The 26191-nt window shown below is 41.7% G+C and overlaps 1 protein-coding gene across 9 annotated transcripts in view; it reads right to left on the reverse strand.

Annotated features, from left to right (window-relative positions):
* Nucleotides 1-26191, reverse strand: part of Septin11 (septin 11) — a 93858-nt gene that overhangs the window by 17119 nt on the left and 50548 nt on the right. For all 9 annotated transcript variants that reach the window (XR_011369996.1, XM_070012730.1, XM_070012728.1 and 6 more), the window contains exons 3-5: nt 14197-14392; nt 5477-5663; nt 2055-2216 (exon numbers count right to left, since the gene is read on the reverse strand). Coding sequence is in view for 8 of the 9 variants with exons in the window: in XM_070012730.1 (XP_069868831.1) it covers nt 2055-2216; nt 5477-5663; nt 14197-14392 (545 nt within the window). In the remaining variant the exon portion in view is untranslated. The remainder of the gene's footprint in view (nt 1-2054; nt 2217-5476; nt 5664-14196; nt 14393-26191) is intronic.

The raw sequence follows: 26191 nt of genomic DNA on the forward strand, positions 1-26191 counted from the left end.
GGTATATTAAATTAAGTAGGTCCTTGGAATTTATACCTTTCAGCCTTTTTTATGTAGCTACTAGAAAGTTTTAAATAACTTATGTAGGTCCCATTGAATTTCTAGTGAACAGAACTGTTAGGAAGTTAATACACAGATTAAGTAGGAAACACAATTTATTCAAAAATCTTGGCTTAATCCTCACCCCAATTTATCTCAAATAGATATGATGTACAAGACAATGGATTTTCACACTGGTTAATTTGATAGTTATGGCTACCTGCTGGGAATGAGGTAGAACAAATCTATTTGGTTTTTGTTAACATACAAGAAGAAGGAAACTCTAAACAGCTGCTCAGAAAATTATTTTTCAGGGTCCTCAGTCTAGTGCCCTTCTCCTAGAGACTAAGTTGAGAAGGGAATGTTTTCAAGCCAAATTCCCTCCCACAGATAGCCTAGCAAAATCCTAGGATCTGATTTCCCAAGCAGTGTTTTGAATGATGCACGAAGTACTTAAATTTCCTAGTTCATCTGACATGTTCTCTTTCTCAGACTCCAAGCCTAATGTCCCAAGGTGACCTTGCCATCTTATGGCACCCCCATCAGCAGGAATTGTTTGCCATGGACAGCCTAAAAGAAAACTTCCTGATAAAGAGCCCAATTCATTTGGGATGTCACAAGTCTTCAGATTCAGTTAGCTTGATAAAGACAGAGAGCAAAAGTTCATGGGTATTTTCTTCCCAAGAAGTTGAACACAAATTTAGTTCTTGACCATGAAACAGAATTTAGGAGGCCAGGAAGAGCTATAAAGAAAGTAGACAGCACTCACTCGTGCTGTTTCCTGAAGCCTACCCACAGTTCCACAGCAGAACGCACATAGGGCCCCTCGGTCTGGAATTCTGACCCATGATGAAAAAGGACACTGCTCTCCTCAGTGGCGCTGAATATAAAGAGAGTGTCAGCTCGAAAGTAAACTGCCTGGTTCAAATTCTACAAGGCAATAAATGTACTGGGCTCACCCTCCTTAAGTGAGGCAGGAATAACCACAGCACTGCTGGGAGCACTAAGTGTAAATGCCTAGTGCACAGTAAATACCCTATCCACTTTATAAATGTCACAGGTTACCGTTATCAAGAGGCTCGCAAAACCCACATCCAGAGAAGGTCAGAGGTAGCAGACATGTTTTACAATTACCCATTTCAACCCATATGAATGCTCTCGATGGCATCTCTCCTAGGTAGATTCAATCAGCATCTACTGTCTACTAGCCACAAGGGATGGAAATGCATTGCTTCAATAAGGCATTTCTTCCATCACACTAGCTCCAATGTCAGACTTCACACTGGACCAAACCCTTCACAGCTCTTCTTCCACTAGTTTTGGTTCTTTTGAGGAAAAGTAGTGAGCCTCCCTCATTGTACCCCTCTTGTGTGACTGCTCCGCTCCCCAGCTTCTCCGAGGAATTCCAGACTTTTTCCTACCTAAATTCTAACAAGTGCACATGGCATCAACTGTATGCATGGTGTTGTGGTTGAGAATTACACATTCCCAAGGAAAAAGGTATGAATTGGCTCACAGATCCGCCATGGAAACAATACAGTTAATTGGGCAGGGCAGAGGTTTCTCAGGAGGGACTATGTCAAAGCACACATAGTCATTTTTCTCTTGACTGGTTCTTCTCTTTGCTTGGACACTGTACCTACCATCAGCTGCCGGTTTACTATTTGATGAAAGAAGGGAAAGGCAGAAAACAACTATCAAACAGAATTGTCAAGACAGAAGCAAGCAGAGAGCACTTTCCTGTGAGCTGCTTTGTATGAGGTTTTGCAAGAGAAACCATAACTGTTAGAGTAGGAAAAAACAAACAAACAAACTGAGATCATCCTGCCTAACTCTCCCGCTTGACAGCTAGGAAAACAGAGGCACATACTAGTTGGCTTGCAATAGTAGCAGAGTCAGCCCCAAAGTGAAAACCTCAGGTTTCCGGTGCAGGCTTCTGCATCCACTCTGCAATGCTGGTACTAAGAAATGCTTCTAAGAAAGCCACTTGTTCCCATGTTAACTTGAGGACTTACACTCATTGTTGCATTAATCTCTGCCACGGTTTCTTCATCTGTGGGGAACTGATATATCTGAACCCCATTGCTGACTAGTTCACTCATGATCTTACTCTTGAACTTGTGCAATTCATTCTTGGCAATGGTGTCAGCCTTTGCAATTATTGGAATGATGTTCACCTGTAAAACAAGCATGTCCATTTGTATACAGTTCCAATGTATACACAGCGAAATAAAGTATAGAGAATAGATAAAAATAGTAAATATCTCACTGTAAAAACTATAGATGACTACATTATCAGACTTCCTATTTAGATGCAAAATGAAGATGCAAAATAATCTTTTAGCTTCATCTCTGCACACTGACTTCCTCCCATCCTACATAGGAGGTACTTGTTATTTCCTCCCTGCGCTAGCTGCCTCATTCTACTTTACTACCCAGTAAAAGGAAGTACTTTTGTGACAAATTGCAATAATAAAGGCGCCTATTCTTTGAACTAACCACTCCTTGAAGACCCTCCCAGCTTCTCCAGGGGCTTGGTTTTTGCATGCTCTCTCAGTGGAATAACAAAGTTTTCACTAGTTAAAACAGCAGAATACTAACTATATTCAAAATTACATCCTTTTTTTCTGATGAGCTGAGAATTACTAGAAGAAGAAAATCTTAAGTATTGCTAAACAAAAATCATTTTTTCACCTACTTGACAATTTTCAAACTCACGTCTGCTAAATCTTCAAAAAGTAGGAAATATTAAATTATTCCTTCAGGCCAGATACTGGTTACTCATGCTTGTAATCCTAGCTATTCAGAAAGCTGAGTTCAAAATCAGCCTGTGCAGAATCTCCAATTAACCAGCAAAGAGCAGGAAGTGAAGCTGTAGCTCAAGCAGTGAAACACTAGCCTTGAATGGAGAGCCCACAAATCCTGAGTTCAAGTGCCAGTACAAAGATGTGCATGTGAGAGCATGGGCACATACACGCACATGTGCATGTGTGCACACGCACGTGCGCGCGCGCGCGCACACACACACACACACACACACACACAACTACTCATGCCATAATGAGACCCACTGTCAAAAATAAAATACAGGCCTGTAATCCAAACTACTCAGGAGGCTCATACCTGAGGCTCATAGTTCAAAATCAGCCCAGGCAGGAAAGTCAACAACACCCTTATCTCCAATTAAACACATACACACACACACATCCACACACACAAAACTAGAAGTGGAGCTGTAGCTCAAGTAGTAGAGGATTAGCCTTGAGCATAAAAAGTCAGGGACAGCACCCAGGCCCTGAGATCAAGCAAACCCCAGGACCAGTATCAAAGCTCAGATTCTGAGCCTCAGAATGCAACATGTATGGCAGAAAGCCCAAACTCCAAGGTGGGACAGGCTTTCCCAATTCCCTCAGCCCTGTCCACAGGACATAGTTTTAAAATCTTTTCTTTTTTTTTTTTTGTCAGTCGTGGGGATTGAACTCTGGGCCTGGACGCTGTCCCTCAGCTCTTCAGCTCAAGGCGAGCGCTCTACCACTTGAGCTACAGCGCCACTTCCGGTTTTCTGGTGGTTTATTGGAGATAGGAGTCTCACAGTCTCTCCTGCCCAGGCTGGCTTTGAACCGCGATCCTCAGATCTCAGCCTCCTGAGTAGCTAGGATTACAGGCGTGAGCCACCGGCGCCCGGCAAAATCTTTTTAATGTATTTTTTTTTCATGTGGCAGTACCAGGCCTTGTGCTCTCATTTGGCTTTTTTCTAGTTAAGGCTGGTGCTCTACCACTTGAGCCACAGCTCTAATTCCAGCTTCTTGCTGGTTAGTTGGAGACAAGGGTTTTAGCGCCTGGTTTCAAACCTCAATGTTTAGATCTCAGGCTCCTGAGTAGCTAGAATTACAGGCATGAGCTACTGCCCTGCTAAAATGTGTTTTAAGATTAATTTTCTTCTTCCATGCAGGTACAGAGGTTTCAGTAAGACATTAAGAAAAATTTAGTGAGACTTGGGGCAATGCTCTCTACTCAGCCCAGGGGCACAGAACATGGAGTGTGCAGAGAAGGTTTTCAGCTCAGTCTGCATTCCTTGCTTCTCCTCCAACTCCAAGAGCCAAGTCTGAAATCCCTGATAAACCAGACAGAGCTAACGGCCGATGGGAAACCTTCCCTTCAAAGTCTTCCTCCACTGATTCTTGAGCCCTCAAGGCTTGGCTAACTCTAGCCAACTGAAGAATAAGGAAAACACCACTGACTGGGGGGGACAAGTTTAGATCAGGATTTGAAGAACAAAGAAATGCTCCAGTTGTGCTGACTGGCTATTTTGTGCTAGTGCACAAAATTCAGCTAGTGCTAAATTAACACCCACATGGACATAAGATGTCATTTTTCTGTCCATGTGGTTCATATTTTCTTGGCCAAGTTGATCAGAATAGCTGGAGACATGAAGCTATTTCAACTTTAAATTTTCTTTTGGGCAGGAACTTAAAAACTCTTTCCTGAAATAATTGTGCTTATTTAACTTGAATAAATAAGCCCACTGATAATACCACTTCAGATGCTACCTAGCTGTCTGGTCCTACCGCTCATTTCCTTGAAAGCTTTGTGGTTGGGTTTTTGGGTTTGTGTCTGTTTTTCCCTTTCCTTTTCAAATTTCCTGTTATACAAAACCATTATCCAGATATGATCCTGGCTTGGTCAACATAGCTACTCAGGAGGTGCTCCACCACCATTTTGGTTTCATATGTCAAATAAGTTCCCACACTATTTGTTCAGGCCAGCCTGAACCATGAGCCTACTATTTATGTGTCCCATGTAGCTAAGGTGACAAGCACTGGCACAACTTAGTGATGGAGACACAGTCTCACTAACTTTTTACCCAGGCTGGCCTCGAACCCTGCTCTCCTGATCACTGCCCTCCTGAGTAATTAGGATTGCAAGGATGATGAGCCGCTGTCCCTGACTGAGAGTCAACTAGTTTCAAATTTAACAGTATCTTCTTTCAACTGCTTTGAAAAAATGTTTGAAGCTATAGATATATTCAGGTCAGGGGCCTGTTTACTTCTTGTGAATGCACTGGTACAGTTTTAAAATCTAACAAGCTAGAGTATTCTCACATAGGCAAAAACTAACAGCTGTATTCCATTCTAAACCTCAAATTAAGGCCAAACTTTACAACATTTTCAGAGATTAAGGGAGAGGTTTTAAAGAAAATAAAGAAACCTCAGATTGACTTTTCAGTCTTCCATTAGGAACTAAGTACTCATTTTCTGGGCTGGTTTCCTTTCATTTTGAAAGGAAGAGGTTTTTAGGCACTTAGCATGGCTAAGCTGCAAGGTTCTGCAATCCAGGAGGAAAAAGAAAATACACCAGAAATGGAGAACAAACAGGGTCCTTAGAATAAAGATGATCTGAAAGGAGAGTGGACAAAAATCAGAGTGGCAGCTGATACCTTGCTGTCCAGCTTCTTCATGGTAACCAAGTCCAAGGACTTCAGTGAATGTCCAGTAGGGGCAATGAAGTAGAGGCAGGCATGAATCCTCGTGTCGTGGTAGTTGAAGAGAGAACGTTTGATTTTCAATTCCTCTTGCAAGTAGGCCTCAAACTGGGCGTCAATATATTCCACTATTGGCTTATAGCTAGAAAGCACAAGAAGGTTGTAAAAAAACATTTTCAACTGAGCATGTTTTTAGTCTCAACTTCTTTTGCAGCTGGGCATAAACAGTCCTCAACTAAACAGCCATTCTCCCCTCTAAGAACTGGAGAGACAAAGCTGCTTTTTTTGTTTGCTTGTTTTATTTTGCCAGCGCCAAAGTTTGAACTCAACAACTTTGCACTTGCTGGGACTGCTTGCTCAATTAGTACACTAGCACTTAAGCTGTGCCTCCAGCCAAGCTTCTTGCTTGTTAATCTTGGAGATAGAATCTTGTGGACTTTTCTGCCTAAGCTGGCTTTAACTTGGGATTCTCCAGGTATCGGTCTGCAGAGTAACTAGGACTACAGGCATGTGCTATAATCTAGCCATACCTGGCTAGAACCAAAGTGTTTGACTTTGGAACCTCAGGCCTTCTGTCATGTAATCTTTGAATAATTCTCCAGGTCCATTCACCTCTCCCCTTTCCTGGCTCCACCCCTTCAAGTACATAAGCTGGGTGCATTTGTCATACCCACACGCACACACATATACATATACTTGCATCGCCACATACATCAACCCTATTTTTCCTCTGCTCATCCTGGCCCTCTAGCTTAAAGTTTTCTTCCTATTTTCCTTCTCTCTAGTCCTCAGCCTCTAAAACAGAGACTATAAATATACAAGTCTGCTGCCTCTTCCCTTCTCCCAGGGTAACCATAGAAGATTCTGCTAAGAGACTATAGCATTCCTTACTTCCGAGCCAAAACTGGGTCCCAAGCTCCATCCCAGTAGAGTAAGTCTGATAGCCTTTACCAACTGGTAAAACGAAACCAGTTTGTGGTATTACCATCTCCTGGGAGCTTTTCCCTGGTCCTCAGCCCACCCCTGCAGAGATCAGGGGCTCTCTGGATTCTACAGCACTGTACACATTCCATAACTTCATCGAGAAACTGAAAAGTCTGGACTATTATGATCCTAAAGATTCTTTCTGACACAAAAATGTTATGATTCAGTGATAAACTTTATAACCCTCTTTCCCTTCCCAAACCATAGTTCAACTCCGTTAGGAATAATTACATATGATTCTATTAACTGACCATAGACACAACCACTAATAGCACATTGGGAATACATTCAATAAATCGTGTTCTCCATTCTCTATGGGAAAGCCATTAACCCCTTCATTTCTCCAAAGGTAGTGCTCTAAGGATAAGCAGCAGAGACAAATCTATAGCATATATACAGGGCTAATTTTCCATTGCCTTTTGTATGAACAGTTTATCTGTTAAAAAAAAAAGTAAAACATCTTTCAAAAGTACACAACAAATGTCTGACTAAGGCAGGTAAGCGCTTCCTGACGGTTTACTAGAAGCAAATAGACTCTCAACTCTCCAAAGGTTTTTGGAGAAGCTAATATGCTTCAGCATGAAAAGCACCATTTCAGCATTCTGGCAAGTAATAGCTAACTTTCTTCTGTATCTTCCAATTTTAAAATGTAGGCATGTATTACATTAACAATAGTCATAATTTGGGCTGGGAAGGTGGCTCAGTGGTAGAGCGCTTGCCTTGCATGCCTGAGGCCCTGGGTTCGAATCCTCAGCACCACATAAGCAAAAAGAAAAAAAGCCGGAAGTGGCGCTGTGGCTCAAGTGGTAGAGTGAGCCTTGAGCTGAAGAGCTGAGGGACAGTGCCCAGGCCCAGAGTTCAGGCCCCATGACCAGACCCCCCCCAAAAATAGTCATAATTTTATTATTGTTAATATTATGGGATAGTTACATAGGGTGGCAGAAGAACTCAAGCCAAACTGCCTAAGGTCAAAAATCTAACCTTAGTCAGAGTTCAAGGTTAGCCTTGAACATCGCTATACTCTGTCAATTCCACTTGCTTTCATCAGGGACAAAAGTGGTGCCGCTTATCAAGAGGTAGCTAACATCTGCAAAGGATTGCAAATAAAACTATAACTATTTTATAATAATAGTATCATACACAAAATAACACAATAAGAGGAAAGTGATCTGCGTTGTTAATCCTTCTCCCCCCACCCCCAAAAAAACAAAAAAGAAAAGAAAATTAAAAAATGGAACTTTACCCCCACCCAGTTCCCAAGTGACTATTTGGCTACTGAGCTCACTCACACCCTGTCAGGAAGTGGACCAGGCCCCTCCAGGGAGGTCCACCCACATCTGGGGGCTGACCCAGCCATTTCCTGACACGGAGGCAGGTTCTGGGATTAGGGTTCTTTCCTTCCTCCATTCTTAGCCCAAGAGGATGAAAAGCCAAAGCAGCTCACCGTACTTCTCCTTTCCTGCCTCCTAGTTTCTTAGTCTGAGCTAGCCATGTGTCCTCTGCCCAGATATTTTTGCTTTCTATAACTTTTCCTTCTCCCCTGTGGTTTTAATTCTGCTCCTTCAAAACTCAGGAGAGACATAATATCTCCTTTCTCAGCGTATGGTAGGCTTCCTTTGCTCCTGCTGGAGACTGATAGCCATTTTCTGTCTCCCTTCTTCCCATTCTCTGGGGTCTACCTACAAAGCCACGTGTTTCTCTTACCACCTCTCTACTGAGAAGTCCACAAATCTCTACCTCAGCACAGATCTCTTCCTGAGCTTCAGACCCAACTGCGCTTATCAGGTATTTTCAGTTGCTCTTGTAATTAATATGTCCAAATCCGAATCTTCCTCCTGCTCTCAGATTCATGCATCCCTGTATTCCTCAACATGCTCAGTGCTTTCTATGTCTCGTTATCTGTACTCATGAGCAGAAAGATAAAGAAGCTGAATTCCATGCATTCATTCTGTTTCTCTCCATTTGTATAGAAAGATAGTTATTTTAATTGTGTGGTCAGTTCAGACCTCTCTGGATTGTAGCCCTACCGAAGCAAAGTGGGACAGATCAAATTAATCTTTACATTTTCCTTTAATTTCTTTTTGAGGGAGTAGTCCTTGTTATCCACTACCCACTTCATTCATTCACCTGCAGCCATAAAACTTGCAGTAAAAACAACAGAACAGGTTTACCATCAAATTACTGAAAAAAGTTGTTTCACACAAAGTTCTTTCCATCTACCTACCCACTGGTCATTCTTGTGAAAGGGGCTATGCCACTGTTTAATCTCTCTCTCTCTCTTTCTCTTTCCCCCTCTCCCCTCCTTTGCCCGTTCCCCTCCCCTTCCCCCTCCCCTCCCCTTCTCTCTTGGTCAGTCCTGGCTTGAAGTCAGGCATTGTCCCTGAGCTTTTGCTCAGGATAGCACTCTACCACTTGAGCCACAGCACCACTTCTGGACTTTTCTGTTTATGGTGTACTAAGGAATTGAACCCAGGGCTTCATGCATACAAGGCAAGCACTCTACCACTCAGCCAATTCCCAGCCCTCACTCTCTATTTTCCAGATGACTAAATGGGTGAGCATGTTTCTCTTCTTATCTTGCAATCTAGTATCCAGAAACAGTTGTCTTTATTTCTAGACTACCTCTGCAAGAAAGTGTGGCAAAACAGAATTTAAAAGTCAAACAGCTACGCGTCAGTGGTTTAAATCTAAAATCCTAGCTACTCCAGAGGCTGAGATCTGAGGACTGTGGTTCGAAGCCAGTCTGGGTAGGAAATGTCTGTGAGACTCTGATATCTAAGTAACGACCAAAAGCCCCTTTGGAGCTGTGGCTCAAGTGATAGAGACTCTGATATCTAAGTAACGACCAAAAGCCCCTTTGGAGCTGTGGCTCAAGTGATAGAGTGTTAGCCTTGAGCATTAAACTCAGGGAGAGCACCAGACCCTAAATTCAACTCTCCCCACCCCCTAAAAGTTAAACAGTCCGTTCCATTACTGTTTTGTAACTCTGCTAAAGATTTGTTAAGTCTGAGATTCTTTCAGTGTTGATTATCTATGAATTCAGAGCTGATTATCCTGCTAGTCTGATACACCACTGGCTGCCTACTCCCATCTTGAATTATATTATTTCCAGCTAGACCATCAAACTGGAGGCCTTCTTCTCTAGACCCTTTTCCTTCTTTCCTCCAGAGTGTGGTCATCCAAATCAAATAAACTCTTGAACAACAAAGACTTAAGCCTAACAGGAAACCTCACCAGATCTCCTTTCCAGTCTCCTTCTAGCTAGCCTGGCTAGAGGCAGATAATAATGCAGGAATGCTCATATGCCTCAAACCTACATAAACAAACTGGGACATTCTTAAAGTCTTGCATCTATGTCAGAGAAGTATGTTTTTTTTTAAAAAAATCATGGGTTCGGGTAATAGTTACATGCGGATGCAAAAATGAATATGCCACTTCAAATCTTTTGATGGAATATCTGTATTCAACAAGTCATTTGGGTTTATAGCCAACAGCAATAACAATTCCTTCTGAGACACAGGCAACAGACTTTCAAATGTCATTCAAAGAGGTTATGCAATCAGCTGTCAAGAAATTTCAGAGGAAAAAAAATATTTGGTATCTAGGTTAGGTTAATATCACACTTCCTCTCTTCTGAATCTCCTTGGAAACTATTATTTGACCCAAATGAGTCAGATCATTTCTTAAAGAGGACTCTAGCTACAAGTGTGAGGCTCTGCATTGTACTAGCCTAGCTATTTGATGCTTAGTACTGAGGATTGAAAACCCACCAGCCTCAGGAAAAGTCCCTGGTTAGGGGAGTGGCAATGACTCTGAGCTGGAGAAGCCCATGGAATTTAAAATTCCTGTAGCTATGTGCTGCATGCAAGATAGTTCTCATTCCTGTGGGAATCCTGAAAAAGCCCAGTCAGGAAACATGCAATCATTGCATTCCTTAACCCCAGGGAGATATCTCTCTTGGTCTAAGAACTGGAGAACAGGTCCTGCTCTGAGTATGCGCTGTAATCCTGCAAACAACAGAAGTCCCTGGCTCTCTCCCCAGCTACCACAGTGTACCTTGTGTCCTTTTTTTCTCACTGGGGTTTTCTCTCCCTTCACATGGCAGTACAAGAGCCTTCAGGCTGTAACATCTTCATCATTCCTTGGCATTGAGGTCAAAATAAGTGTTTGGCTACAGGATCAGAGCTCAGCTGTCCCTGTCCCAATATAATGTACAGATAGTTCATTTGGGCCAGATGCAAAATCATATCTTACTATATGTAACAATTGCTGTGGTTATCATAGGACAACATTGACTGAAGAGCAGTTAAAGTGCTCCATAGATTAAAACAGAGCCTAGAGCTCAGCTAAGGAATAAATTATTTCTCTGTTATTACTGTAGGGCTAATATTGATATTAGAGGCAATTAAAGTTTATCTAGATATTATACATTTCTACATAAATGTAGTTAAAATTCCTCTTTGTAACACACACACACACAAATTTGGAGGGAAAACCATGAAATCAGTGCAGTTTCTGGGCCGTAAGCATATTGTGACTAATTTCTACATACTGGTCACTCTAAGGGCAAGACATTCCCATAATGCTGTCAATGCCTCAAAACATCTCTGGAAGCCTCACTCTAGAATCATCTTTGGTCCTGGGACAATTTTAACTTTCTCTGGAAAATGAATGTAATATTTTAAATAGTCAGGATGTTTGAAGTAGAGATTAAGAATAGGATTGGTAATTTAAGAAAGAGAATATGAGGGGCTGGGAAGGTGGCTCAGTGGTAGAGCACATGCCTTGCATGCCAGAGGCCCTGGGTTGGATTCCTCAGCACCATATAAGCAGAAAAGAAAAAAAAGCCAGAAGGGGCGCTGTGGCTCAAGTGATAGAGCACTAGCCTTGGGCTGAAGAGCTGAGGGCCAGCACCCAGGCCCAGAGTTCAGGCCCCATGACCGGACCCAAAAAACAAACAAACAAACAAACAAAGAATATGAGAAAATCTTGGTATTAGCATATGGGTCATGTACTGTACAGCTTCCCACAGATAAGAGAAAAAGCCAGCTCACAGTGACAACCCAAACTTATATGATTTTACAAATGGAACATGTGTTGTATGAAAATAAAACTCACTATAGTATTTTTAACTGTATTTTACAGTTGATGTGATGAGCCATAGTCAGTACCAATAAATACACATGCATGGAATCACTGGTAGCTGGGAGTCTTTACACACAAACTACTAGCCCAAAAGGCCTTAAAAATACCTTATGTCTTGGGCTGGGAAGGTGGCTCAGTGGTAGAGCGCTTGCCTTGCATGCCTGAGGCCCTGGGTTCAATTCCTCAGCACCACATAAGCAAAAAAGAAAAAAAAACCGGAAGTGGCGCTGTGGCTCAAGTGGTAGAGCGCTAGCCTTGAGCTGAAGAGCTGAGGGACAGCGCCCAGGCCCAGAGTTCAGGCTCCATAACCGGACCAAAACAAAAAACAAAAAACAAAAACCTTATGTCTTAAGTAAGTTAAACAAGACCTCTATTTTATAAGATACCTAATTAGCTTAACAAATCTTTTCTGCTTAGAGCTGGATCCTTAACTCATCAAGTGACCTGAATTCATTAAGCTTGACTAACACTCCAGCTATTATTGTTAGAACCAATGTGATGATACTATATCCAAAGTGCTGCCCTCTTTTTTTGTGGGGGGAGGGGAGAATGTTAAGGTAACAGGACTGGGGCTTGAACTCAGGACCTCATGCTCTCAGCTTTCTTGTTCAGGGATCTACCACTTGAGCTATGCCTCCAATCCAACATTTTTCTGACTGATTAACTGGAGATTATTATATAATCTCCAATTAATTAAGGTCTCAGACTCCAGAGTAGCAAGGATTACCAGTACTCAGCTTAGGTGCTGCCCCGCTTTGAGCAGCCTAGAGGAAGACTTAAATCCTTTACAGAAAGATTCCCGAGTGCCTCATGCCATCAATATTAAAGTTATGTGCCAACTGGAAATTCATTAAGGTCATCCATTAAAACGTGTTTTTTAGGGATTATTATTTTGTCAAATGCCATGAAACTACAGGCTAACCCATTTTAAATACTATATCCTTCTTTAAGGTGTAATCTACACAGTGACCTTCCTTAGGCCTCCACATAAGTACAGTACTACATGAAGTATCATATTGGACTACACTTAAGAGAATACCTAGTGCAATTCCCTCAGTACATTCTTAAGGAGATGTAGCCAGAGATACATTCCTAAGGTCCATGGCTTGTCACTAGCAAACCCAGACTGCAATGTGTTCTCCTAAATCCTAAGCTGTGGCTTCTCAAAAAAAAATAAAAAAGCATACAAAGCATAGTGACTCTCAGTTCTCATCCAAATCAGTAAAAATTTGGTGATTAAATCAAATATTTCGTTCTGTCCTAGACAAAGTCTAGGGAAACATGACCGTTGTTCTTTCCAAATTCCTTCTGCTCTTTAATGCCTTCATATTTTGCACAGCTAAAAATAAGTGAATACCCAAATCTTCCAGTTAGTTTTCTGCATGTGGCTTCATGTCTGCCAAGCAGATGTAACCATACATAACCTGTAAAAGAGAATAACACAGGCAGCAGCTTCATGCAAGAAATAACAGAGAAGACAATTAGACAGGTCAGGTAGAGGTTCTAGGGCCATCCCTGTAATCACAGATATTGAGAAGTTTAAAGAGGATGAAGTTTAAAGAGGCCTTTCTGCTAACACTTTTACAGAGTGATTACATATTTCACTAAATTGCCTTTCTTGGTGGAAAAAGCCTAAAACCTGGCTCCAAGACCTTCCTGGAAAAAAATTACATAAGCTAATTTACTCCTTCTTATAAAAACTCAGAAAGAGAGCGGGCGCCAGTGGCTCACACTTGTAATTCTAGCTATTCAGGAGGCTGAGATCTGAGGACCATGGCTTGAAGCTAGCCTGGGCAGGAAAGTCTGTGAGACTTTTATCTCCAATTAACCATCAAAAAGCCAGAAGTGGAGCTATGGCTCAAGTGGTAGAGTATTAACCTCTAGCTAGAAGCTCAGGGAGAGTGCCCAGTGCTTGAATTCAAGCCCCAAGACAGGCACAAAAATAAATAAATAAACAAACAAACAAATAAATAAATAACTCAGAAAGGGTCTTTATACCAGCAAGAATCAATTTTGTTTTCTGATTCTGACCTCAAGGAAGAATATTGTTAGAAATTTTCTCTGAGGATGAAGATGTCATATTTTTCACATAATAAGAGGACCAAGATCCACAACTTGAAGAGCATCCAGCCACTTAACTCCTTTGAATTCACCTAGGATAGATTTTTGCCTTTTTTTTTTTTCTTATGTGGTGCTGAGGAATCGAACCCAGGGCCTCATGGCATGCAAGGCAAGCGCTCTACCACTGAGCCACCTTCCCAGCCCATAGGACGACGGATTTTTATAGCTCCTCATCCATATATTTTTTTTTTGGTCTGGTCATGGGGCCTGAACTCTGGGCCTGGGCACTGTCCCTCAGCTCTTTAGCTCAAGGCTAGTGCTCTACCACTTGAGCCACAGCGCCACTTCCGACTTTTTCTTTTTGCTTATATGGTGCTGAGGAATTGAACCCAGGGCCTCAGGCATGCAAGGCAAGTGCTTTACCACTGAGCCACCTTCCCAGCCCTCCTCATCCATTTTTATCCCCACAAAATCCCAACATGTACCTGTCATCTTTATTTATCTGGTCTCCAAATCCTACAGTGTCAACAATGGTTAGCTTCAGCCTAACGTTGCTTTCCTGAAGCTCATAACTTCTGGCTTTTAACCGGACACCTGGTTCGTTGTGAGTAGCTGGGTCACTTTCAAATTTGGTATTGAACAAAGTGTCCATTAACGTTGATTTGCCAATGCCTGTCTCCCCTAGAAAAACACAAAGGAAAAATCAGATTAATAGGTCAATGTCTTTCAGATAGCAGTCCAATTTTTTCATTACTCACATTTGTAAAGTTTTTCTTTAGGACAGTATCACCAGAAATCACACTATGAAAAGACAGTCAGTTCTTCCTATGTATGCTCTATGATACACTTCCCTAGAAATGCCTCAATGGATTTCAAAAACTATTCAGCAGAAGAGCTTGAACTTACAGGTCTAGATGTTATTTACCTCTGAATAGAAAAAAAAAAACAGTATTTGTGCTTTGTTTATGGTTAGTTTGCATATTACAAAGACAAAAACTGTATCTTGTTTTCTCCTAAAGCTTGATACACAAAACTACAGAAATAGTGGGCAGGGAACCTATATTGCTGAATTCCTATTATCTCATGTTTTCAAGAAGACATATGTTTCCACCAGGTACAGAGGCTCAAGCCTATAATCCTAGCTATTTTGGGGATGAAAACGGGGTATCATGGTTGGAAGCCAGGCCAGCTCAAGCAGAAGTTCATGAGATTTCATCTCAACCAACAGCTGGGAGCACTGGTGCACGTTTGTCACCCCAAGCTATGGGGAAGCAGGATGGTTGGGTAAATAGCATAAACCCGCCATTGCATTAGCAAAGGGAGCACAAATGGCAGTCCAGACAGGCTTAGGCATACAGTGAGACCCTACCTTAAAAACAAGAAACTTGCCAAGTGCCAATGGCTCATACCTATAATCCCAGCTACTCAGGAGAGGCTGAGATCTGAGGACAGTCCAAGCAGGAAAGTTTGTGAGATTCTTATCTCCAGTTAACTACCAAAAAGCAGGAAGTGGAGCTGTGGCTCAAGTAGTAGAACATCAGCCTTGAGCAAAAAATCCAAGGGAAAGCATCTGGGCCCTGAGTTCAAGCCCCATTACCAGTTGGGCGGAGAGAGAGAACAAAAGAAAATAGCTTAAGTGGTACAATGTCTGCTTAGCAAGTACAAAGAAAGCTAAAGGTCAAACTCTAGTACTACAAATAATAATCATGTGTGTGTATGTGTGTGTGTGTGTGTGTGTGTGTGTTTGTGTGTGTGTGTGTGTATTTCAAAACCACTCTCTTAATCTCTTGACAACGGTAATTCCTAATGGTATTGAGTGCTTTCTGAGTGCTTTTGTCAGGCAAGAGTTTCTAATACATTCCCTCTAAATCCTACTACTACTCCCCCATCACATAAGTACTATATAGTTCCTCCTACCTGGCAGACAGAGAAGTAGGGTCAGATAAGGTTTAAATACCTTGCCTAAAGCCATATTATAAAGTGGCAGAGCCACTCTGGCCACTTACTGGCTGTAGGGCTATATAATGCCTCCACATTGCCTTTATTTTTATTTCTCCGTTCAACTAGAGTCAAGATGGCAAACATGTTCATGATAACATTTATGACAAAACTAAAATGCTGTTAAGTTGAAATGATGCCCTAATTAAATTATACTAACTCAAGTGTTGATTAGGCCCCTTTGTACAAAGCAGAGTGATAGATACCTAATACTACACCAGTCAAAATGTGAGTGAAGCCAGGTGCTGGTAGTTCATGCCTATAATCCTAGCTACTCAGGATGCTGAGACTGGAGGACCATGGTTTGAAGCCAGCCTAGGCAAGAAAGTCTGTGAGACTCAACTTTCCAATTAACCACCAAAAAGCTGGAAGTGGAGGTGAGGCTCAAGAGAAAAAGAAACAAACAAAAAAGCTAAAGGACAGCTCCTAGGTACTGAGTTTAATCCCCATATGGACACACACACACACACACACACACACACACACACACACACACGCACGCACGCGCGCGCGCGCGCACGCGCGCACGCGCGCACGCGCGCACGCGCGCAAAAATAAAAAGTTAAGGGAGACCCAAATGGGGAGCCATAGTGAACTTAAACTCAACTTTCAAAATAGTCCTAATTCTTCTGTTGAGTCAAAGATAGTGGACAATGAACCAAGTTGGTAATGGTGGTTGAGCATATCATGGTGGAGAGAGGGAGGTAGAAATCAAGAAACATTAGCCCTAAAGACAGCTTTAAAAAAAAAATCAAGACTTCCATCTCAACCAAGATATGGAAACAACCCAGATGCCCCTCAATAGATGAATGGACTCAAAACATGCGGTGCTTATACAATAGAATTTTACACCGCCATTAGAAAGGATAAAATAATGGCATTCTTGGGGAAATGGATGGAACTAGAACAAATCATGTTCAGTGAGGTAAGTCAAATCAGAGAGGCAAATGGTGGATATGCAGAAGTTATAGACTTAAAACGCAATGGGATATGACAAACTATATAGGAGTCTAGATGCTCCCATACAGTGAAACCAAAAGAGGATAGCCTCAGGAGAAAACCAAGTTGTAAAACCCAAGCTCCTCTTCGTATGGATATAGAATTATATACATACTGACATGAACTCCAAAGATAAGGAAACAAAGGACCATTTCTTAATTTGCCTTTATGTTTTCTGATGACTGTGTTCTTTACCTCGTGTACAGTATATACACGTGCACATCTGAGGGAAGGTGGGGGAGGACACAGAATCAGTGGGAAATGGGTGAAACAACTGCAGCAGCAGAGCTCACTGGCTGCACTGGACATTTATGGAAGTGAACTACGCAACTTGTGGGAGGAGCTGGGAGGGAATGAGGGAACAGATGACACTATGCAAAAGGAAGGAAATGTACTTATTACCTGACATAAAGGTAACCCCACTGTATATTACCTCTGAAACAACATTATCTGTCTGTCTGTCTGTCTATCTATCTATCTATCTATCTATCTATCTATCTATCTATCTATCTATCTATCTATCTATCTATCTATCTATCTATCTATTTTTAGTGGGTCATGGGGCCTGAACTCTAGGCCTGGGCACTGTTCCTCAGCTCTTCAGCTCAAGGTTAGGGATGTACCACTTAAGCCACAGTACTACTTCTGGCTTTTTCTGCTTATGTGGTGCTGAGGAATCAAACCTAGGACCTCATGTAAGCAAGGCAAACAATCTACCACTGAGCCACCTTCCCAGCCTCCAAAACAACAGTAATTTTTTAAAACACTACTTCCAGCTGAAGCCATGCATGTGGATTAGCCTTTAGCTACTGAGGAGTCAGAGATAAGAGGATCATGGTTCCAGGCTAGTCCAGGCAAAAAAAAAAAAAAAAATCTTCAGACTCCATCTAAGTCAATGACTGGACCCACTAAGTGCACATCTGTCATCTAACTGACCTGAAGAAGCCTAAATAGGACCACAGTATAACCCAGCCAGACCCACCTCAAAAAAATAACTAACACCAAAAAGGCTAGCAGCGTAGCTTAACTGATAGGGTGCTTTGCCTAACAAGTTCAAGGTCTGGAAACAAACAAACAAATCCAGCTTAATTTAAATAGGCCAATATGTAGCAGCCTCTTCAACAAATTGTAACCCTGATAATGTTCCTGGAAGCATTTTTGCTTCAGAAGCCTTGCTGTAATGAATTTTAGGAGGGTAGCATCCCCTGGGAAAAAGTAAAGTTCCTCTACAAGGACCCATCCACTAATGAGAAGCTCTGTGTTGTACTCACTGCTTTCCAAACCAACGCAAAAGTAAAACAAGATAGAGTCTCTAGGTCTGAGTTTCTCTGATTAGAAGCCTTATGTAGCCTGCCACTTAAAAAAATTGTTTATATGACAAAAGGTGTTTAAGTACAGTCTACTTATTCCTTAACTTTTCCCACTATGTCCATCCTACATCTAAATCATAGACTGGAGACTTCAGCTTGTATTCAGCCAGTATTTTTCCAGTGCCTATTATGTACCAAACTCTGTGCCAAGTTCTGGGAATGCGACAATGAACTAGCCTGATATGGTGCTTCCCCATATCTTAGAATCTGGTCTAGAACAAAACCGAATACCAAGCAGACTCTAACTTATTATTATGGGAACAACATTCTAAGTGTCTGCCTAACCACATTCCTCTATGAGCATCATACCTTATACTCTTGTGACCTTGCAAGCTGATCACAGATAATTTCACCAGTGCTCAGTACAACTATGAGGGCCTGTTGTATTGCAATATAATGGTGGACCCATCCAACCAGAATGTCTCTATCTGAATGAGATATACAATCTGCACACAATGCTATGGCATGAAAAGGGGAAGAGGCTGAGAGAAGGAAATTAGCAAGAGCCATGAAGCAGCAGAGACTGTAGGTACATGGAAGGCATGCTGTATATACATCATTCCTTGGGAGTATAGAACAGAGTAGGTCAATACAACAGAGTGAAGTATTAGAAATTCATTTATTAAAGGAACACTTGAGTATCTACTATGTGACAAGAATACATATAGGTATAATACAACAAAGGATACTGGTGCCAGTACTAAGGCTTGAACTCAGGGCCTGGACACTCATTGTTCCTTAGCTTTTTATCACTCGGGGCTGGTACTCTACCACTTGATCCACAGCTCCACTTCTGGCTCATTGGTAATTAACTGGCAATAAGAGTCTCACAGACTTTACTTCCTGGGCTGGCTTTGAACCGTGATCTTCAGATCTGTCTTGTGAGTAGCTTGGATTATAAGAATGAGCCACTGGCACCCAGCTTCTTTGAACTTCTATAACATCCTGAATGTCATTCTAGATAGCTCTAAGGTCTGGCTGAGTAGCAGCCAAAGATATATTTTGTCTTCCTTACTTTTCTGAGTATTTATACAACAAAACCTATCCACAAAAATTCTGTAACTAGTCTTTATTCCCTAATGTGATGAAACTGACCCAGCTCACAACCATGATTCCTGTCTGAACTTTGAGCCACTTTGTTACTATGATGGATTAAAAAAAATGAAGTGTGATCCTCACCTTTAAGACTTAGAATGTGGTAGGCCAGCTAGGCCCCAAAGGATTATACCTGTAATCCTCGCTGTTGAGGAAGCTGAGATTTGAGAATCACAGTTCAAAGCCAGATGGGCAGGAAAGTCTGTGAGACTCTTATCCATTAACGACCAAAAGCTAGAAGTGATGTTGTAGTTCAAGTTGTAAAGCACCAGCCTTGACAGAAAAAGCTAAGGAAGCACACCCTAGTTCTGAGATCAAGCACCAGAGAGAGACAAACAGACAGAGACAGAGACAGAGGAATGTGGTGGACCCCCTCAGTACTCAAAGTATTGAAATCTGTGAGACTGAACTGCAACTATCTCCAGTGCAGTCAACTTCTTTTCAAGATTTACCTATTTTCAAAGATATTGACAATGGAAGAGCAGCAGAGCTTCCTTTCAGTCTCTCCATGCTGTCAAAGGACCTGTCAGTAGCAAGTGACCTACTTAACTTTCATCAGTCTCCCTCAGCACAGCAATAAAAACGTCAATTTATAAGACAAGAATTCTAGGTTACCTGGACAAGACTGAAATTACTATCTCCTATACTAGATTGAGAGTTACTAAAGCATATGTAAATCTGGAACACTATACTTTTTTTTTTCCCAAAGGCCTACTAATTTTAATGATTACTTACAGTAAGGTGGAAATTATGAACAATTAGCATTCAGACCCTACTTATAGCAAGGGTTAATCAGTGGGTTGAAGGAAACACTGGTGCTCTAAATTTCAAAGTGTTTTGCTTTCCTTTTCTCTGTTCTTTGCTTGTGAGAGCTGTAATTAGACATGGTACTGCTAGTGCCAGTGTGATTCACCAAAAGCATATAAGTGGGAAATGACAGTCTGAGAATAAAAGAAACTATAGAACTAAAGGAATTTTTTTCAGTGCATTAGCTTTTGAGACTTCTCACTGAACTTGGAAGAAAGGTCTTGTCTATACTTTTTTTTTTTTTTTTTTTGGGACATGGGCTTGAACTCTGGGCTTGGATGCTGTCCCTCAGCTCTTTAGCTCAAGGGAGCGCTTTACCACTTGAGCTATGGCACCACTTCTGGTTTTCTGGTGCTTAATTGGAGATAAGAGTCTTATGGAGTTTCCTGCCGTGGTTGGCTTTGAACCGTGATCCTCAGATCTCAGGCTCCTGAGTAGCTAGGATTACAGGCATGAGCCACCAGCACCCGGCTTTGTATATACTTTTGAGGATCCACAAGAGCAACAAAGTAAGCCAGCACTGAAAATTCATGATGATAATCATAGCTACTCAGGAGGGTGAGATCTGAGGATTGAGGTTTGAAGCCAGTCAGGGCAGGAAAATTCTACTGGACTCTTACCTCCAATTAACAGCCAAAAACTGGTGAGGAGGTATGGCTCAAGTAGTAGACTCAGCCCTGAGCTAAAAAACCTAAGGGACAGCACCTAGGCTCTTGAGCCCTTGTATCAGTAAACACACCAAAAAAGAGCAACAAAGTTCTTTTCTGAGTAACAACTGAGCGCCTATAGGTTCCAGGTCAAATCAAACAACCAGAGCAATATGACTAACACCAACCTGGCAGTATTTCCAACCTCCCTAGCAGAGTACCAGGCACAGATAAGGTATGTATTAAAAAGCTAATTGGAAATAAAAATGATAGTGGTTATCATTTATACTGAGATTTGCCACTTGGTTAGACTTTTCAGTCTGTTGTTGATTCTATTGTCAGTTCATGTGCTTAAACACACAGTTGTTAGAGTAATTAGAGTCTATCGTGAAGCACTATCTATGGCTTCTGTTTTTGATCCTCCTGCCAATGCTGGGGAACAAGACGCCCACATCACAGGGGAAAGCAGTCCTACCTCCTCCATTCTACCAGGCTGGTTCCTTCCAAGACTCTAAGGTGGACATGAAAAACATCAGCAGGATTGTCTGACTAACCAGAAGGCACTTGAGATGGATCAAATTGCTCACCTGTGTCAGCCAAGCCTGGCTACCAAGAAAAGTATTCAGCTGTGTTTAGTGGGTTTTCTGCGGCCTCTAGAATCGAGAGTATATTCTTAGATAGAGGAGGTAAGCAGAGAGCAGAGAAGGAGGGAGGGAGAGAGGGTGAGAGGGAGAGAGGGAGAGGGAGAGAGAGAGAGAAAGAGAGAAAGAGAGAGAGAGAGAGAGAGAGAGAGAGAGAGAGAGAGAGCGCAATGAGCTGTGCTGTTAGCATTCCTTACACATCTTTGATGAAATATGCTTTGGCATACCACTGTGGCCCACAGGAGGGACTTAAACAACAGCACTTGACGTAGGATTGCACCCATTGCTGGCACTCTGACGTCCTCACACCTAGACCTCTACCATCTTTCTTTTTGACAATCCAGGAGAGGCTTTTAAGGTGTGCTTTGTCTGGACCAACTATTTATGTTTTCCATTATAGATACTATAAATCTCTGATGTTCAATTTTAGTTCACATTTGACACATAATAGGTACCCAACAAATACTACTGGCAAATTATTGCCTCATAAATTAATTGCTACCGGCAAGCCTGATAGCAGGCCGCCTGCCCAGAGGCTTGGCACTATTTGCCTGCGTCAGTTTCATCTTTAGTCGTTTTTTCTGTAAGCTACTTCTAGCCTGGAAAAAAGAAGAGGGGACTAATTGTTTAAGCTGTAATTGTGAACTTTTTCATTTACAGTGTGGGTGAAAACCTTAACCTGGTCTATATTTTATTTCTCTCCTTTCATCCCCTCAAAGCAATCAAGCGTGTGTATGTGTATTATTCCAAATATGTTTTGCATTATGAAAGAAAAAATAAAGCTCTAAAGAAGCTAAATACTACCTTTACTCTAATTTTGATCCCTTAGAGAAATACTGCGTGGATAACATAAAAGGCTGTGTTCAAACTAAGTGTAGTTTGGGGGGTGATTAAATGTGTTGTAAGACGGAGAGTAAGGGAGCTGTTAACCCCACCGTGTTCTGTTATTCGATTTATTGTCAGGATTCTCTTCTTGGAGAAGCAAAATCCATTCTCCCACTCTTGATTACATTTATTCCCAGGACTCCACTGATGTGGCTTCTAATAGCAGACATTTAATTTAGTACCTCTGAAACCAGCCTAAATTCACACCAGGATCCATTTATGCCCTGGTTTATTTCCTCTGCTTTTTACTACAAGCTTTTGCCACAAAATAAAATTATGATTCCACAGCTTTTTGATAAAAACATTTTCCTTAATGTGACTATAACTTTTTTTTGGGGGGGGGGGCTGATACTGGAGCTTGAACTCAGAGTTTTTTCCCTCAAGGCTTGTGCTCTACCACTGAAGCCATAGCTCTAATTCCAGCTTGTTAGTGGTTAATTGGAGATAAGAATCTCAGATTTTTCTGCCCAGGCTGACTTTAAACGGTGATCTTCAAAAGTCAGCTTCCTGAATGGCTAGCATTACTGATGTGAGCCAACAGTGCCCATAACTCACTCACTCCTCTGTCATATTCATAACATAAAACTATAGAAAAATAAATGAAAACAAAATGAATGAGGTTAATCTGACTAAATTTTAATTTATGCATGTGTGAATTACCAAGATGAAAAAGAGAAGAATGTTACCATATTATACATGTGTGCACTGTGTAAAAACATAAATAGGGTGAGAGGTAGGGAAGAAATTAGCATAGACATTCAGTTTAAATGTGATGCTACTCCTCTAATAGATGGTCCACATATTTTTATTTGTTGGAATACTTTTCTGCATTGTCTGTAAGAATTTGTTTTCTTATATAGATATTTTGCCATAAAATACCTGTGGTAAGGAATATGATATGTCCTACCCTCTGAAGATAAATTAGTATTTAATGCTGAGATTCCCGTCTTCCAAAGAACTAATTCTGCTCTTAACCAAAGAAAGAGCTCTGTATTAATCCATTTTCTATACTGGAAGGCCTGAGGCTGGGTAACTTTATAAAGAAGTATATAAAGAAACTGGTGGCTCACGCCTGTAATTCTAGCTACTCAGGAGGCTGAGATCTGAGGATCACGGTTTTCAAAGCCAGCTGGGTAGGAAAAGCCCTGAGACTCTTATCTCCAATAAACTACTAAGAAAACCAGAAGTGGTATTGTGGCTCAAGTGGTAAAGCGCTAGCCTTTAGCTGAAGAGCTCAGGGACAGTGCCCAGGCCCAGAGTTCAAGCCCCACAACCAACAACAACAACAACAAAAATGTGTATAAAGAAGTTCATAATTCGGGAGGCTCAAAGGCATGGTACCAGCTAGAGATCAGCTCAACTCTAGTGCTCACATGGCAGAAATGATGTGAGAGTGAGAGACCATATGGCCAGACAGGGAGTCAAAAGAGGCTGGGAATAACCAAGCTTGTTCTCCTCATCTACCCCCCCCACACACACTTTTTTTTTGTCAGTTGTGGGGCTAAATTCAGGGCCTGGGCATTGTCCCTGAGCTCTTTTTGCTCAAGGTTAGTGCTCTACCACTTTGAGCCATAGCTCCACTTCTGGTTTTCTGGTGGTTAGTTGGAGAGAAGAGTCTCACTGACTTTCTTCCCTGGGCTGACTTTGAACTGCAATCTTCAGATCTCAGCCTCCTGAGTAGCTAGGATTACAGGCGTGAGCCACTGGCCCAGGCTTGTTCTTTTTTTTTTTTTTTAATTTTATTTTATTTATTTGTGAACATACTATACAGAGGAGTTACAATTACATGGGCAGGATAATGCGTACATTTCTTACCAAGCATTGCAGCCTCCTCCTTTGTTTACCCTTCACATCCCTTCCCAGCCTCCCCCCTCCCCCCCAAAGGCTTGTTCTTTTATAATAATTTTCTCAAAAGAACAGACTCAGGAGCTTATGAGAATTACCATGACCCCTGAAGAAAGTGATCTATGAACCTCCTGCCAACTCTAAGGCCCCAATCTCAAATGTCCTATGACCTTTCAATCCCACCAGTGAGTAATCTCCCAAGAAGTAAATTCAGGAGTTACATCATGTGGAAACCACAGCAATCTCCAAAGTTACAGAAAACCTAGAGGGTTGAAGATACTTGCACAGCAAGATATTCAGGACTTTGTATGGAGTTAGAAGGAAAAAAAAAGAAAAGAAAAGAAAAGAAACACACAAGAAAAAAAAATGGTCTCATCTGTGTAAAAAACACATTTTAAAAAAAGAATGAGAGAGCTTTTTGTCTCATTGTAACATCTTTCTCTATAGGGAGCCCTGAGTATTTTGGAGTCCTGACCCCCATCTCTCAGATAATAATGCTAGGCATGTGACCTAGTCCTGGTCAGTCTCAGGAATCCTATGACGTTCAGTTTGGTATATGAGGAATGTCTTTTTCCTTCCCTGAGGGTCAGTAAGCTGTTAACTGCTAGGAAACTGCTGCTAATAGGCAAAAGCCCAAATGTGAGGCTTGACGGAAGCAAGTGGGATCAAGAGCCAGAGACAGCACCCTGAGAACACTCTCTGTCCCCAGGGAGCCAGTTGGCCTCCACAGTTCAATGTATTTCCTTGTCAGTGCATGTTGGAGGTAGATATAATCTTGAGTTTAAACTTGAGTTTTGCAATTGTCTGTGAAATTTTTCCCAATATAAGAACAGTCAGAGATGCCACATTACATTGAAGACAGAGGGAAGGACCCAGGAGCCTACAGGCCTCTAAAAGATACAAAAGCAAGGACTGTTTCTCTTCCCTGCCCCAAAGTTCCTGAAAGAGATATGACCCTGAAGACCATGCTGACATCACAAGCAGAAGATAAAACACTAGTATTGTTATAAGCTACCAGACAGAATTCTTTTCTGGACAAAGATGTCAAAAGCTTCTAAAAGGATCCTGTGTTCTCTCAGAAATAGAAACAGGACTGGGAAGTAAAAGGAGGAGACCTTGACACTTTTAAAAGCCAGCATGTATTAGATTAATTAATCAATAAACTAATCTTAAATGTATTTAAGAATGAAAGCAGAATAAGCATTTAAGAATCATGGTATTATTACCTACTAAGAAGAATCATAATAGTGTCTGCTTTAGAAATCTCAAAGGGCAGTACAGATGGACTGATGAGGAATTCCAATCAGCATCAGAACTGTGCTATTCAATATGAGGACCAGCTACTCAGTCACTGCACACCATGCTTTGGCTAGACCCAGCCTACCCAGCAAGCCCAATTCCACTACTGTTCAGTAGCCAAGACATAATAACCAGATATGGTTGGGAAGCCAAATTTGGAGACAGAGTTGAGGAAGCTTTAGAAGACCAGCCAGAACAGTAATTAGCCTATGATTACAATTCAGCATCCTTTTCAATAAAAAGCCAACAAATTGCTATGCTAATGAAAAACTGCCCAGCTCTGCAATGAGCATGTACCAAAGAAAACTCATTTATGCCACTCTGTGGAACGAGCTGCCTACTCCAGAGATGCCCTGCTGAATTTTAAAAGGCTTTCATGTGAGAAAAGGGGAGAGTTGGCTGCTCAGGCTGTGTCTCTGAAGTCGTTGTCTTATCCAGTGCTGGAAACATAGTGCCAGAGAGCAGGCTGGTCCATCCAGTGTGCCAGCCAACTGTGACTTTCTACTTCACAGGCTTTCCTACGCCTAGCACACAGGCTACAATGCATTCAATTTCTTAAGTTTTTGAAAAAAGGAAAACATCTGCTCCCCCAACTGCTATTACTAAAAAGTAAGCCAATGGTGCTTCTTACATTGAAACACCCTTTCTAAATTCACTTTATCTTATTTGGAAAGAAATCTAACACATCTTGTTGAGTGTAGAAGCAAGGTGGTCCACTTGGCCAGATAGAGAATTGCTGTGGTATATCTCAAAGGATATGCAAAGAGGACCATGGCAACAAACTAAGTTCATTCTAGCATTCTCTCTCTCTCCCTCTCTCCCTGTCCCTCTCCTTCTCTCTCTCTCATCTACTGGGGTTGGAACTCAAGGTCCTGTACTCTTGCTTTTTCATTC

The sequence above is a fragment of the Dipodomys merriami genome, unplaced genomic scaffold (assembly GCF_024711535.1).
Source record: "Dipodomys merriami isolate MVZ:Mamm:240054 unplaced genomic scaffold, mDipMer1.0.p SCAF_9, whole genome shotgun sequence".
Lineage (NCBI taxonomy): Eukaryota > Metazoa > Chordata > Mammalia > Rodentia > Heteromyidae > Dipodomys > Dipodomys merriami.